The sequence below is a fragment of the Mercenaria mercenaria genome, chromosome 4, assembly GCF_021730395.1.
Source record: "Mercenaria mercenaria strain notata chromosome 4, MADL_Memer_1, whole genome shotgun sequence".
NCBI classification, from domain to species: domain Eukaryota; kingdom Metazoa; phylum Mollusca; class Bivalvia; order Venerida; family Veneridae; genus Mercenaria; species Mercenaria mercenaria.
In genome coordinates, this window is record NC_069364.1 from 83,190,363 (window position 1) to 83,206,574 (window position 16,212).

Below are 16,212 nucleotides of genomic sequence, written 5' to 3' on the forward strand. Positions count from 1 at the left end.
GCTTCTCGTACAAGCTGAAAAAGAGTGTAATAGTTATAGTTTCCTAAAACTCATTTAATATTTTCTCAGTGCTTATGGGTGTGTCAGTATTTTAAAGCTACACTCAAATCTTAGTGACTCCATACATCTAAATTTTGTAATATGTACTCTGAACTTTGCTTGATGCACAGACCATTGCTAAGTTATGGTTTCTAACACATTAATTAGATTTAACAAATAAGGTCCAAATAAATAACAAATCAGCATCCCCTAAAAAGGAAAGACAGGCAACACTTTCATTTACTTTTGAGAGGGAAAAACAATTTTCGAATGCATCTTATTTGATATAAGAAACCATTTAATAACAGATTAAAATTTTTAAGGGGGAACGTTATTAAAGATTTTCACTATATCTAGCTATTAAAGAAAAAGTGTTTAAGCGGAAAAAGGAAACCAAGATTCGTTACCCGATCCCGGATTCCCCGATATACGAAGACCGTCGTAATCCACAATTATAATTTACTAACTTATAAATTCGTTGAACATGGTTTGAATATTTTAACATTTTTTTCCTAAAAAAACAAGAATTTAACCTTCGGCCTAAATATTAAAGGTAAAAATACAGGTAATATAATTCTATTTTTTGTACACGTTTAAAAAACAAATAAACTTTAAACGCAAGGGTTTAAAATCGGAAAGTTCCCTTTTCGATCTTTCCTAAAACTATCCGCAGTCAGTGTGTTCTCTAAAAAAAAGGATGTGAAAAAAGAAACCCAAAATACGAGTAAAAGTCTAAAATATCAATGCTTTGGGGGTTTGGGAAAATTTTAATTTCTGCAGATTATGTTTTTGCAATTTATACAACACAGCAAAAATAAATTTTTAATAATGCAAAAACGACTTGAGCAAATTTGGTAATTGAATTAAAAATGACCAACTTCCAAAATTTTTAAAAGCGTACTTTTATCTTTTAAAAAATTTTCTCAAAAAAAGCTAACTCCCCAGTTTTTTTTTAATTTAGCCCACAAAACAAGATCTAAAGGGAAAAAGGAAACTTTGTTTCTGAAATTTTCGTCACGGGGAAATTTTTAAAACGTTTAAAGAGGAAAGATTTTAAAAAATGAACAAAAAGAGAAAGTTAGAGCATTAATTTTTGGTCAAAGGCAGCCATTTTGTTTCCTGGCAACAAAAAAAAAAATGGGGGATTATTAAATTTTAGATACACTTTTTGAATTTATTTACTTATTTCAGTAAAAATTTTTTTCTACTTTTTCCAGATACAAAAAGGAATTACATGTTTACACCGACACTCAAAAAAAAGGGAAAATTTAATCTATTTAAAGGTTTTTTGCAAAAAAAAGAATTCAGCAGTGTGAAAATGACGTCATAAACACATAAAAGGCCCCCATGATCACATTTTCTTAAATTTCAAACTTTTTTTAAATAGGGGCCCGTTTTAAAAAAATTTTTTCAGCTTATAAAAGGTAAAGAGGCTTCAATAAAATAACTTATTGTCAAGTTTTCCCTTTATCCTTTAACCGTTAGCCTTGGGGGGCAATTCTTCTGCCTTTTGACCAGGCAGATCAAACGACCACCCTACACTCCGTAAAGGCTTTATGGTCTGTATTTTCGCTATTCATCGGTAGATTTCAAAAAACCCCCCTTAAAATGATAATGTTATTCCAGATTAAATGATGGACAACCATTTAAAAATTTAGCGGGCAAACTTTTAAAGAAACACAATTTACATTCCTATACAAAAAAAGATAAGACATCTCTCCCATTCGAACCTCGGCAGCGGAATTGTGCTTGGCATACAACCCTAATATGTCATAGAATTGGGTTTTTTCCCCAAAAGTCCACAGTAATATGAAAATGTTTAAAAAATAAAAATGAAAAAATGATTGAAAATAAAAAGAAACCTATTAGGCTTTCCAACCATAATTACTACCACAGCAGGTTATTGACGGTTCTGTGACCTCAGGCTAATAGGGCGCCTTGTATTTATAAAAAAGGTAATTTAACATAAAATAGCTTATGACGGCAAATCGGTATTTTCTTTCGCTGAATTTATAATGCAAGAAAAGACAATACATTTCATTTCTTCCCAAAGCAAGGGTGAAACCCATTTTAAAAAAATTTTAGTGTTTAAAATCATACGAAAATGTTTTGAACTTAAAACATACTGACACTGCAAAATAAAATGTTGAAAATAAACATACTTTTAAAAATATTGGGTTTTGGCGATCTTTGACCCTGCCTTTTCTGTCGTAGCTTTTATTCTTTTCTAATCTAATAAAAATTTTATTAAGTTTTTTTGTAATTTTTGCTTTTTTTAAAATGTTTTTCAGATCAAACAACTTTTTTAAAAAAACTTTACACATTAAGTCTTATTCATTACAAAGCAAAGCGAAACCTTTCATTTAATTTTTTTTGGGTGTGACAAACAAGGGTAGATTTTTTTTTCTTCCGAAAACAACTTTTAATGTACAAAAAAAAAATAAAAATTTAACTAAAGAACACCTCCCTTTTTTAAGAAGGCAGTGAAACAGAAAAATGAAAAATCCCAAAAAAAAGCAAAAGTGCATTTTGAGGTGTATTCTGAAAAACTTTTAGAAATTTATATTAACATATTTCGCGAGTACGTATTCATTTCGTATTTTTTAGGGTCGGTTGTTTGTTTATGTATATTCATTCATCATTATTTTAGTTGCATTAATATATAACGATAAACATAATAAATAAAACAAACTAATTTTTCTGAAGTAACAACCCAAACAGAAGCTATCTTTTATGAAGAAGAAATTATAAAAAAACTCAAAATTTTTACCCCAAAACCTTAACAAGATTTTTTTTCTCGCAAATTTAAACGTTTTGTACTAGATCCGGGTTAGTACAAAAAAGACTGGTGTTTCTACAAATTTTCCGTCTGTTGTGTATGATGAACCTTCCATTACACCCAAAAAGGGCGAAAACTTGACGGGTCGCCAGAACGCTTTGGATCCCAATAAAGGGCAGTGTTTTTTCCCTGAGAAAAAATTTTGGCCCTCAAAATTAGGGAAAGTCCTTTTTCGTATTTAACATTTTGCAAAAATTGCTTTTGAAAGTTTATAATACTTCGTCATAAACAAATCAGAACGAAAGAATGTTGTGTCCAAAAAATATCCTACCAAATCGTTCAAAGGAAAAAAATTCAATTTTGAAAAAGAAACAAAAAACAATTAAAGTAGGGTTCTTTGAAATGATTTTACTTTGATAGTATTGCCTTATTTTTAAAAAAAAGGTCAATTTTAGGAAAAGTTAAATCAAACAGAAAACCTGTAGTCCATTAAAAAAGGGCAAAAATAAACGTACGGAGTGGGCTATCATCAAATAAAAATAACCAAAAAACCCCAAATTCCCATGACAGGATAGGACAACAGCGACCAAAACTTGTCTTGAATTTTATAAAACAAAAAAAACTTAAGAAAAGCAAAATTTCCCAGTTAAATTTAAAAGGCAAGTTATTTAATTTTGGTACAACGGTTATAAAAGTGGCAGGAATAAATTAACCACTTGAAAAATTTTTCATTAAAACTAAAAACGAAACATAACACCATTTCCGTAGCAAGGCTACATTTCACTAAATGTAATTTCTTTCAACTTTTTTTTTTTTTCAAAGCGAGTTTTAAGATATTTTCTGAAAAAAGAAAACCATTGTTTAAATTTTTTACAAATTTTTGGATTTAAACACAATGACAAAAAATATTCAAAAAAAAAAGAAACGTTTTCAAGGAAGGATAGTAGATATTTGCAAGATAAAAATTTTTATTTTTTCGCGGGTGGCTTCGTTTCCATTCCCTTTGTACTACCAAAGCAGTAAAACCCAGGCCAACATATGTTTTAAACTGAAAATAAAAATACAGAAAACAGTATCCCCAATAAAAAACAAAAAAATAAAATAAATACCAGCTTTTTTTTTTTTTTCTTTGTTTTTCCGAAAAAACTGAAAATACCTTAAACTCGACACATAGAACATTTTATTTTAAGTATAAACACTCCCCCTTAATTTTAGCCTCTTCCTTTGATCACAATCCTAAACCCAGTATGGTTTAAATTTCACCTAACATTGCCACTTTGAGGTAAATGCCCCCGTTTAAATCCCAATTTGCCCTGTTGGCTCAAAAACTACATATTGGGGCCATGCTCCCAGGATAAACTTTACATTAACGACATGACAGAAAGGGCTTTCGTAGTGTGCGATTTTGGAACATTTTTTTCAGCCCAAAAAATTCAGGGTTAAAAAAGATTTGCGTAAATAAAAAATTTTTTGCTAACAAAACTCTCGGTGTATTGACGCGCAAAAAAAAAAAAATTTTTGGAAACAGAAACCCCGAGTGCTTTGATTTTAAATTAACTGATTTAAATTCGTATAAACGAAAAATTGTATCGAATATCAAAAAAATTTTTTTCCCAGGGGTACACGTTTAAGCAAGCTGTGTGTAATTTACTGTGCAGTACGTTTGGAATTTATTTTTTTGCGGTCAATCATTTTTCAATATATACTTTTTTGTCAAGATACCAAATTTCTCCGGGTTGAAATCCCTTTTTTATGACGTTTGATGTTCTTGCAGTTTTGACATTAATTTTACATCGTTTGCCAAACAGGGTAAAACATTTAGGCCAACAAAAAAAGAATATTGAAGCCGAAAAAAAAAAACAAGGCAGGGCCAAAAAAATTCTTCAAAAAAGATTAAAAACCCTCCAATGAAGCACATTAAAAAACCTTAATCCACCGAGGGAAGGGTGTTATGTATTTTTCTTTTATCCACTAAAAAAGTTTTTAACACATTTAGTACAGCCATTTTGACTTTTGATACACGCAGACCTTAAAATTTGAATATACGTTGTAAAAATTGCTTTCTTTTTTGTTTTTCTTTGGGTTTTACTTTGTGGCATTTTTCCATGCCTTCAAAAAATTTAGAGTTTGCACGTTTTTTGGGGGGATGCACCAAAAATAAATAAAACCTAAAAAAGATGAGAGGCACAAAAAACCCTTTTTGTTTGTAAACCCAGTCGAGTATTGTTAATGCCACTTATTAAGTAAGAAATAAGTGTAAAAAAAGGGGAAAAAGAACAGTTTAATTAATCTGCCTTTTGGGATCAAATTTTTTTTCTACAATGTAGAATTCAAATTAAAACCCCGATTTTTCAAAATTTGATAAATACCTAGAACATTGACAGAAAAAAAGGGAAAGGGGGCCGTGTGTTTGAATTTTGCTAGACTGATTTGAAAAATTTTGGGCCCCACCAAATTTTCATAAAGGGGTCTATGGGGAAAAACCAAAAATTTTTATAACATTTTCGCAAAAAGAAATTTTTTACAATGTAGAAATTTTATAAATTCTCAAGGGAAATTTAAAAATATGGCCCAAATTTGGGGCAAAAAAATTATGGTCCGTGTGCTTATTTTTTAAAAAATTAACCATGATTAAAGGCACCCAATACCCCGCAATTTTGAGCCATTTTTTTGAATTATTTAACTTTTTATAGTTTTAATATCTTATGTTGAATTTAGAAAATAGTAACAGTGTCATTTAATACAATTTCTCACAGTTTTTCTTGATCAAAATGATTTTTATTTCCCTACCCGAACCAGGGTTTATTCACTTTTTCCCAAAAAATAACGTTCCCATCACTTCCGGTTTTTCAAAAGTGCAAACTACCTTTAAAGGACACTTACAAAATAACTGCAACATGGCCCTACAAAAAAAAACCCTATTAGACCATTGTTTAAAATAACCCCAGCTAAAAATAGAAACATCAAAATATACAGTAGAGCATTTGAACTTTTCCCAAAAAATTCCTTTTTTTTAATATTTTCCTACATTTATTCTACATTTTTTGCAGCACATCCCAAAATTTTGACCGTTTTGGCAAATACTTTAAAATGCCAAAATTTGCAATACACCAACAACCCGAAGTTTTAATATTACACGCTTTTTTGACTAATTTTTTATTCCTAGAAATGATTTTTTGTTTTTATTTACGGGTTGCACAAAGCATTTAAAGTGCACCACTATGGTAAAAAGCATTTTCTACATAAAATCTTTGACCGGTATTTATAAGTTAACACTAAAAATAAATACAAATGGCATAGAACAGCGGTGAAAAAACAAAAAAATTGTATTCAGCGTGGGGTTTTCCCCGGGGGAACGTCTTCTCATGATGAGGTGGGCCAAAGTTTCAGAAATAGGATATCACAAGGAAATATACTTTGAGACAAAACTAAACTACAATAAGAACAAAATGTTATAATCCTACAACATGTCATATTCCCCTTTACGCATGCATCAAAAATTAACGCCCATTCGCTTTTTTAATTATATCAACTTCTGGGCTTCGTTTAACAAATTTCTTTTCACCAATGGATTTTTCCAAACACCCTTTTTTAACCAGACTATCAAAATTAAAAACGTTTCTCCCTTTGCCCTACGCTGTAATGATGCGGGCCTTTTTAAGTTTATGGCCCCCTAGAAGGTCATTTTAACAAAAAAATTAAAATCATATAACAAAAACAAACAATTTAAAAGTTCACTAAAATCAAATTTTTATCAAAAAATATATACATTACGAATTGTTTGAGTGGAAAAAATGTGTAAATATTTAAACTTTTCAATTGTAAATACAAAAAACTCCAAAATGGAAAAGGGCAAATAAGACTTGCAATTTCTCTTTCCCGTACCTTTTTTAATTTGTTACCAAAAGTGATTTCCCAACAAAACTCCGTTTCACCTACCAAAAAAGTAATTTTTACATAAATTAAATTTTGAAATCTAACAGAATATGTCAGTGAATACATATAAGCCATTTTGTTGTAATACACCCTATTTAATAAAATCATTTAGTAAAGTGAATTTTGAATTTAAAGGAATTTTTAGTCTTTGAAATTTAGACAAATTACAAATACTTTAAAAACCCCACAAACATGAAGTGTTTAGACGAATATTTTTACAGGAGGAGAAAGCCCATATTTATGAATACTTGAAAGAAATATGTCGATCTATTTCGTAACTGGAACAAACATTTGTGAGGAGTATCCGATTATTCATAATTAACATTCTTCTATTTTCAATTGCAGTTATGAAGCTATGAAAAAATCAAAGTCCAAAATATTAACTCTTAGCATGCTAAATTTTTTAATTGGACTGGTCAAAATTCAATTTGGGAAAACAAAATTTATTATTCGAAGGGGGGTTACAAAAAAAACCCCATGAATAGCAAACAGTGCAGTGCAGGGCACTGGTCGCAAAGGCTGAACCACATGCCGCCAGCAGGCTAAAGGTTAATGAAAATGAACAAATTACAAAATTATAGACTTAAAAATTAAAGAAAATTGATACTTCCCCATGCAGTAATAAGAAAACTTTACTTTTTAATTTGTTTTAAAGACATAAAGTACGATCAAGCTTGGGGGGGCCTTCCAACATTAAACAAAAAACGCCAGATAAGTAGTGTAAAAGGGAGCAAGGCTGTACATTGCCTGAAACCAAAATAAGACGAAAAGCGAGTTGTTACTTTAGAACATTTTTTTGCCAGGAATACAAGGCGTAACTACGAATTAAAAACAAAAAAAAACATTATAATGGGGGTTTTGTTTTGTTACGAATTTTGCATAATAATAATACAAAATAAACGGCCTTTGAAAAAGGGGAAAATTTTCAGTTCAGTTTTTTAAATAAAAAAAAACGTACTTTTTTCTCGTTCATTATTCCAGCCGAAAAATACAATGTAAACCCCAAACAAAAGCGCGCATAAAGAACAACCTCGTGTCCCCTCGCTTTTCAAATGCCCGTGTTATTAAAAAACAAGAAAACAATTATTTAAAACAACAAAAACACCTCCATAACCCAGTAAGTTCTGTTTTAAACCCGTTTTATCATGCCTATTTTTCTCATTCAATAAATTCGCACTTGATCACGCGACCCTATTTCCGATTGGGTTATATTTTATTTTTCGTAAAGGTAAAAAATGAAAACACCTGTGAAAATTCTATATACACCACGTGCGGAAATGTTTTCCAGAAAAAAAACCCCTCTTGAAAGTAGCCCCTTTTAAGGGGGTTTCCCAAAATTTGACCAAAAAAGTAAAAAAAATTTAAGTACTTAAAGAAATTTTGGGTTTGAATTGATTTAAGACTATATTTTTCGAAAAAACATATATATTTGCACGGGTTTTGTCTAAAGGTTTTTTTGAAGCCCCTAGCGTACCTGCTTTTATCACGGAAAAATTTTGTTTTGCGTTTTTTTAGTGGAAAATGGGCCATTTTTTTCCCCCACTCACAGTTTTATATTTAAGTGCTAAAAACGAAGAACCAATTTCAAGATATCTTAGCATACGAAGGAAAGCGCAGTTTGGAGCGGCGAATAAGTACTAAACGACCCCAATTGCAAATTTTTCAAAACATTTTTTGACGCGGGGAAAAAATTTTTTGTTTGGGATTACTTTTTTACTTTTTGTTTTACCATGACATGGGTTATTTAGGGATGCAATATTTTAAACATAGCCAAATAAAACCCAAATTTTGTCATGAAGTATCGGTCTCGTTTAACTTTATGTAAGCATGTAATAAACAGAAAATTCGTTGATCTTCAGAAATTAGCATAAAAAACAAAGTAATTCATTTGTTTTTAGTGAGTATTAAAAATTTCACCGATAAGGGGGAGAAATTTTGATATTTCACACATACCCCATCATTCCGTACGGACGACCCCAAATTCGATCTAAAACTCTATGATTGTTACAACACAAAAGAACAGAAAAAAATTTTAAAATTCTTACAACATTAAAATTGATTTTTTTTTTTATTGTAAATTTTTCTGTACAAATAAAAGTGTTTTTATAAGTGTTTTTTTAAATTTTAAATTTTTGTTAGGCTGAACCCCAATTTATCAAAATTACCACATAAATAATAAAAAATTAATTGCAAAACCACATTTGCACTTTCCCGCTTTTTTCTTTAAATATCCAATTTTTCCTTTTATTTTGTTCAGCACATGCGGCATACTTTTTCATGAGAAAGATCATTTGAAAAAAAATGTATTCCCCACCAATTTTCACAGATTCGCACGTGTAACAAGAGTTTCCCCAAATGGGTATGAATGAAATTTCATAGGGGGAAAAAAAGGGATGAAAAAATTTTAACCGTAAAAAGGAACTTTTAACGAAAAAGCCCGAGTCTTTTTTACAATCCCGGGTGAGATTTCGCGGCATTTAACAAAAACTATTTTCGGGTTTTTGCTAATTCAAGGGCAAAAAACCTTTTTTTAAGTTATCCGAAAGCCAATTAAAAGCCCGCGATATTTATTTTTGGGCCCTGTTCACGACAAATTAGTAAAAAGAACGGTGAAAAAAAGGGCAAAACACATAGGGCTAAAAGAAATACTCAGAAACAATATTAGTTTTTAAAACAAAGGAAACTGTAACAGGAGAGCATAAAATTTTTGGGGTAAAGGAGGGATTGAAGGAAAGGTTTATTTGGAGATTCTTTAAATTTAAAATATAGTAACATCAGACCGAGGGAAAGGAAGAATGAAATAAGTCAGGGGGGTTGGGGAATGGGGGACAAAAACAGTCATGAGTTTTAAACAAGAATTGAAAAAAGGAAGGGAAAATTTAAAAACCCAAGAGGATTTAAAAACGGGAGTAAGAACACTAAGAAAAATACGGAGTACCATAAGAAAGGATATCAGAAGAAAATTTTTTGTAAAATTTTGTGTTAAAAAACTGGATTAGGAAAAAAATAGAGAAAGGGAGGATTGGGAAAATGGTAATACAAGAAAAAACTGAATGGGATAAGAATGATATATATCATATGTGATAGTTGTTACGGTAGTAACATTGTCTCCAGTGCCAGTGATGAACACGAGGACATCTCTGCGGTGAGTAAAATAAACCCATTAAAATTTGAATCAATACCTCCCTTATCATTTTAATAGTCTAGCTACAATGACCCTAATAAGCCATTTTCGTGTACCAGAGGTACGTAAGGTATATATATTCTCAAAACTATGTCAGACATTCAGTTGAAGAGAATCGATAAACTTACTTCCACAGAGCAAAATGTATTACAATGGTCGCAATCAAACAAAGTATAGATGTCGATATACCAACGATTGAGACGATGTGAAGAACCATTGACTCAGAGGAAGAACCAACCTCATCAACCTTAAATGATATATAATCTTGAATTTCATTTATTTAATATTTCCTGAGTTGAAGGAAGGAAAAACAAAGGCATCTTCATTTTGTAAATTACCAGAAAAATAAGTTTTTGTGCCAGAATCAGCTATTAAAGATAAATTGCTACAACAGGGGTACCATTATAACACAGTTTTCAGCAGTACCTTTGATCATATTGGCGACACAATTATAAGAAATCATTTAACCTATATTGCATTTAGATTTTTTTGTAGTTCTTTATTTTCAAATACATTTAGGCATGTGATTAAAGGAAATAAAATGTAGAAAACTAAATTAGAAAGTAACATATTTACCTGTTGAAATGGACTCATCAACACTGCAAAATTAGTAAGATGATTACATTCACAAACTGTACTACTGGCATTGGTGGAGTTGATCCTGCATCCGTCATCTGACCAGAATCCTTGAGAATCACTACATGTAATTATAAAAGTAAAGCTTAGAAGAAAAATATGCAAAAGTATAAAACGTATTGATACGTTTTTATTACTAAAGATATTGTATTGTAATATAATCTATTAACATACTGATGATGTATTCTGAATAAATCGGAAAAAGTATATGTTCTGTTAAAAGTTTTAATGAAGCAATTAATAAATAAAATAAATATACAAACATTTGAATCTGTCTAAGATACATTTTGTATTCGAGAATATAGCAATGAAAATTTCTGAAAAGATATTTACCTTTGATACTGCCAGAAAACGCATACTGGCGCTGTCAGGTTATTCTGAAAATTAAGATAGAAACATTCTTTGTAAATATTCATATTCTCATACATAAGGTATAATTTCATGTACATTGCCCACAATATTGTCAGACTTTATGAAACAGTGAAATGTATGAAAGTCAAAAGAAAATGCAGCTATGTTTACTTATTAATATATTTCCGTACCAGAAAAGTATCAAGTAATTAACGAAATATGATTTTTAAACAGGATTTTGTCTTAACATTGATAACGTTTTCAATGCTTAATAATTCAGTTACAAACTCCAGCAGTCTTGGAGAGGAAGGGGCATTGACTAGATAAAATTGCCTCACAGAGCTTGTAAATGTATTTTCTGTTCCGATTATTTCAATATTAAGGTTGTGACAAAAGTCAAAATAAACAAAACATGTTTGGAATAACAAGCTTTTTAGCAACCACAACTCAGATCCTATATTTATTTCACAAAGAGAAATCTTTTGGTGCTATTTAAATTTTGTAATGCTCAAACTACAGAAACACAATTTTTATTTTGTGTATAAAGACGTCTACAGTTGTAATGTACTTATTAACAACATATGCGGATCTTTGTCTAGATAACTTTCACAGTGAACCATCACAGCTTATTAACCTAAATAACATCTATGACAGATAAACATACAAAAATATTTTAAAATATTGAAAATTGCTATGCTGTAAAGTCATATGAATAAATATTTTAGATTTATTATTCCACTAGACTGAGTACTCATTCGTGGAAAGTGGTGACCAAAGTTTGCAATATATATAGAAATTTTATCGAGTATAAAAATAAGTTAACACATCTTGACATTGAGATTTACGACGAGTGCTAATTTATCTGTATATGCTCAGCGTATGACCAAATCCGTAGACATTATATTAGTAAACATTACGTTTGTAGACCAAGTGTTGTAAAAATTTCTAGAACTAATGCAGTCTGTAAATTATGAAGTTGTATTTAAACTATGTAAGTTATCAATGAAGCCTTTGCAATTAGACAAGGTATAATAAATTGTCATAATTAGAGATTTATTTACTGCCAATTTTCCTTAACAATCATTTACATACCCTACGTTTAGCATTATAAGCCATAATGGCATGTAACCTTAGGATTATATTGTACTGTTGTTCCTTTTCATATGATAATGTATGTGATGTACGCAGTCCATCCTCATATGCATGTTGTAAACTAATAGAGATGTTGTTGTATGTAGTTTTCCATGTCCTTGTACATACTTGTCATGTCTGTATGTTACGGTTAGCAAACTATTGTATCATGTAACAAGAAGCGTTTAAATGTTTACGTTACTTAATAAAGAATCTTGAATCTTTACATTGAGATTAAAGAATTCACTTTTTGATCGAAACATTTTAATTAGTTCGTATAGAATAATGGCAGAAATTAAGATAATTTATCCTATTGTATCTTTCCCATGTTAAAAACGAAAATTAATTGGTCTAATATATTACATATAACGTGTAAAAAAGTTTTGTGAATATTAATTCGTCTTCTCACCACTAATTACTGTTTGCAATCGCACCAATACTTATATTCAGTATCGATTCTAAAATATTTTCATAACTATTGTGTGTGTGTGTGTGTGTGTGTGTGTGTGTGTGTGTGTATGTGTGTGTGTGTGTTCGGGTTTAACGTCTTTTTCAACAATTTTTCAGTCATATAAACGACGGTGTCTACTTGTAGTGCAGTGAGCACAATGCCCAACTGTATAATGCTGCTTCACTGGAATATCACGCCGTAGACACGTGGCATGATATCCCACCCAGTCACATTATACTGACACCGGGCTGACCAGTCCTAGCACTGTCCTCTTAATGCTGAGCGCCAAGCGAGGAAGCTACTAGTACCATTTTTACGTCTTTGGTATGAAGCGGCCGGGGATCGAACACACGACCTCCCGCATCGGAAACGGACGCTCTACCACTAGGCTACCGAGGCGGTGGTCTATAATTATTGACATGATCATATCAGATGAGTGTTTAAAAAAAAAGATTATTTTGAGGATACTGACATTGTAATGCTCAAATGTTATTGTTATCGGAGAATCCAAACTTCTTGATAGGTGAGACGGTATTGTCATGGCTAGAACAGGTCCATTGATTTTTACTTTCTTTTCTGTGTCGTCTTTTTTCTCTGATCTATATAGGACAGAGAATATTAGCGAATTAAAGGTAACATAGCATTAGAACTAAAAAGTTAAATACACTGAAATTGAACCATCAAATTCTGACTTGGAAGTTTAGTTTTCAACATTGTAGAAAAAACAAAACATAAAGACAAATTAGTTACGAACCAATATTACCTCTAATTTAAGACCAAGTTTGTGTTTTTACTGTTAATGTACTATTAGGATCTTAAAAACGTAATAAAGGTAAATTAAGTGTGAAACAATTATTACGTACTCACTTGCATCTTTACTTACCTGTTTTCATTTGTAACGTAATACGTGTTTGGAAGAATATCAGACATGTTTCTATATATCGCTGCTGTCACCACATATGCTTCTGTTGAATCTTGTCGAGACGTGTAAAGAAGGGTGTTTATTTTATCTGATAACATTGTGTTGAAGCAGCAAAAAGAGTGAAAGAGTGCAAAATAATGCAGATGGTTTTATAATGTGTATCGACCACAATCAATTTGACAGTGTGGACAATGGCACAACTGTAATATTTATATTTTCAAGAAATTCATCAATATAAAGCAAGTTGAATTTACATAAAGATTTATAATTTATGGTACCAAAAATCATGTATCTTTATCTGCTGTGTGTACTCAACCATTCAATGTATTATTTCCTTTTTAGCTGGTGCTATGGACCTGAGGGGTGTTGTGCATTTCAGTACCTCTCACAAATGTACCCAATCCAACCAACTCTTTTTTTCGCTTGAATGCAAAAGAACTTTTATTTCAAAGTCAGTAATAGCAAATTAAATTACTTGATAACGACTGTGATTGTATTCGAATGCTGCTTTTTGCTTGATTAATCCAATCTTGATCGAAACTTTCAAAAGAGTCAGGAAAAATCATCCCACAGTCTGAAAATAGCTGGGCTTGGATGGCTGAAAAATATTTAAAACTAAACTCTAAGGATTTCATATTGGGAATATTTCATGAACAACTTCTTGTTTCTTTCTCTTTTTACTGTAAGCTACAAAAGTTTTATCAATTCGAACACACAATTAGATCACTGCATAGAAAGGTGCAAATTAAAATGAAAACTTTTCTTCTTCCCTACAGAAATAATGTGTTGAGAGCAATATAAAGTAAAATAAATAAATAAATAAAAACTAATTGCAAATCTATGAAAATCCTTCTTATTGCGGCAAAATATAAGATTTAAAACGTCTCATACCAATATTCTTTTTTGTGATTAAACGTTTTCCGTCTTGTTCTGCTGTAACGGTCAGTGCCTCTGCAATACTGTCGATAGCGGAAAGTATCTGCTCTGCATTTGTACTATCCTATAGAAATTTATTTATGCATTAATACCGATGCATCACCATATTACAAGATATTTTCATTCTTAATTAGAATGCTGACAGAACATGTATCAATAACCATAAAGATTTTGTTTTCTAGTTGATAAAATTAAACGAATTAAAGCAACAGTTTGGATTTTTTTCTAATTAAACTAATAATTGTTTATACAAATCTTTAAAAAAGGTAGATTATTTTTACATTTGTATTATTCCGAAGGCAATTTTTTTTAATTCATACTTAAATTATTCAAGCTAAAACTCTCTTTCTTGTTGGGCAAACACAATAGAAAAATAAAAAAAAATGAGAACATCTAACAAGTATTAAATGCTAATTCAATATTAATCAAGGTAAATGATCACACAATAAAGTTTCAAACAAATTCTGGACCATCATTTGATCTAACTCAGATTAACCACTTAAGTAAAACATAATGTTGTACCGTTTCTGATTTCCAGGCATCACTGTTTGTATCATCGATAAGGTTGTCTACACAATCCATAAATCCCTAAAAACAGAACAGCAATTATAATATTTCAAATTTTCAGGTACGTTATCTTCAACGGCGATATAAAGAAAGTATGAGTACAGAGCAGAAAATAAAACAAAATGAAGTAAAAAATATATCAGTTGAAAATCTTCTTACACAAATACAAGTATAACGATAGATAAGAACGAAGATAAGAGTACCACACGTCCTCCAATTTAAATATCAGCAAAATAAATGGTACTTACATCAGTGACCGTGTCATTTGAGACTAAAGACGGAAGTAGAGTGGCAATCTTTTTCAGAGATGACGTTAAAATCGACAGTTCGCCGATAGTTATCTTATCACTGGTGTTCGTATTTCCGTTATACGTTGTTGCAATAACAATTTCATCTATTGCAGTGACAATATTTTCGGCTGTTGAATTTATGTCCAATGCTTTAACCTTAATTGCGGCAATATAAAATAATTTCAACAAAATGTTTATGTCGTTTTGCATTGTAGGATATACCAGTCCGATTGTAATTGCAGTAATAGCCCTTCAATCACATATTTTTACAGATTTACACTGGTATCCGGTTCTTGCATTAATTAGTTTATTTCCCGATGATGTTAATCGAAAAGTTTTTGTTTAAATATGATATTACATACTAGATCTACATTATCATGCATTATAATGCTGAAATTAAGCACCAGGAAAAGTGTTTCAAATTGTAGGAACTGTAGAGAAAAGTTATTAGAAATTTAATTAAGTAGCTGCAAGTCACCATATATATCCTATTGCAGTAATTGCTAATTTTCCATCTCTATTACTTGATTTAACTAAACATGGCTTGATTTTGTTTACTTACTGACATTTCAATATTTTGCACAGCTTCGCGTACACAATCATATACCGGTAATTGCCACTGTCCGTCAGGACCATATGTCCTATATATCTGTCCTAAAATTTACAATAATTGTTACATTTGTTTACTGAATATTAAAGAATATTGAAAACGTTAGGAATCAAACTTGCACTTGTAAGATTTTCTTTCCATTTAGTTTGTTTTACAATTACAAATCTATATTAAATTCAAGCAAACACAAATATGTAGTAATTCAAGTTGCTCAAGAAAAAAGTATGACGACCATAATTTTCATGTGTATTGTTTATTTCAGTTTAATTCTTAGAATGCACATTTCTACATCAATTTTAATCATTAATAATCATTTAATAATTTCTCGAATACGTTTTGTATTGCATACAAAACATTATGATAAGAAAGATTATTGTATA

At 30.6% G+C, this 16,212-nt stretch overlaps 1 protein-coding gene across 1 annotated transcript; it reads right to left on the bottom strand.

Annotated features, from left to right (window-relative positions):
• Nucleotides 1-9,943: 9,943 nt before the first annotated feature.
• On the bottom strand, nucleotides 9,944-15,872 carry LOC123552319 (adhesion G protein-coupled receptor E3-like). The gene is made up of 10 exons (XM_053541831.1): nucleotides 15,785-15,872; nucleotides 15,181-15,378; nucleotides 14,888-14,953; nucleotides 14,321-14,429; nucleotides 13,905-14,027; nucleotides 13,391-13,481; nucleotides 12,980-13,106; nucleotides 10,908-10,951; nucleotides 10,515-10,635; nucleotides 9,944-10,185 (listed from the first exon to the last, which is right to left on the bottom strand). The coding sequence occupies exons 1-10, from the start codon at nucleotides 15,788-15,790 to the stop codon at nucleotides 10,063-10,065; spliced, it is 1,008 nt and encodes a 335-aa protein (XP_053397806.1). The 5' UTR covers nucleotides 15,791-15,872; the 3' UTR covers nucleotides 9,944-10,062.
• Between the last annotated feature and the right edge of the window lie 340 nt (nucleotides 15,873-16,212).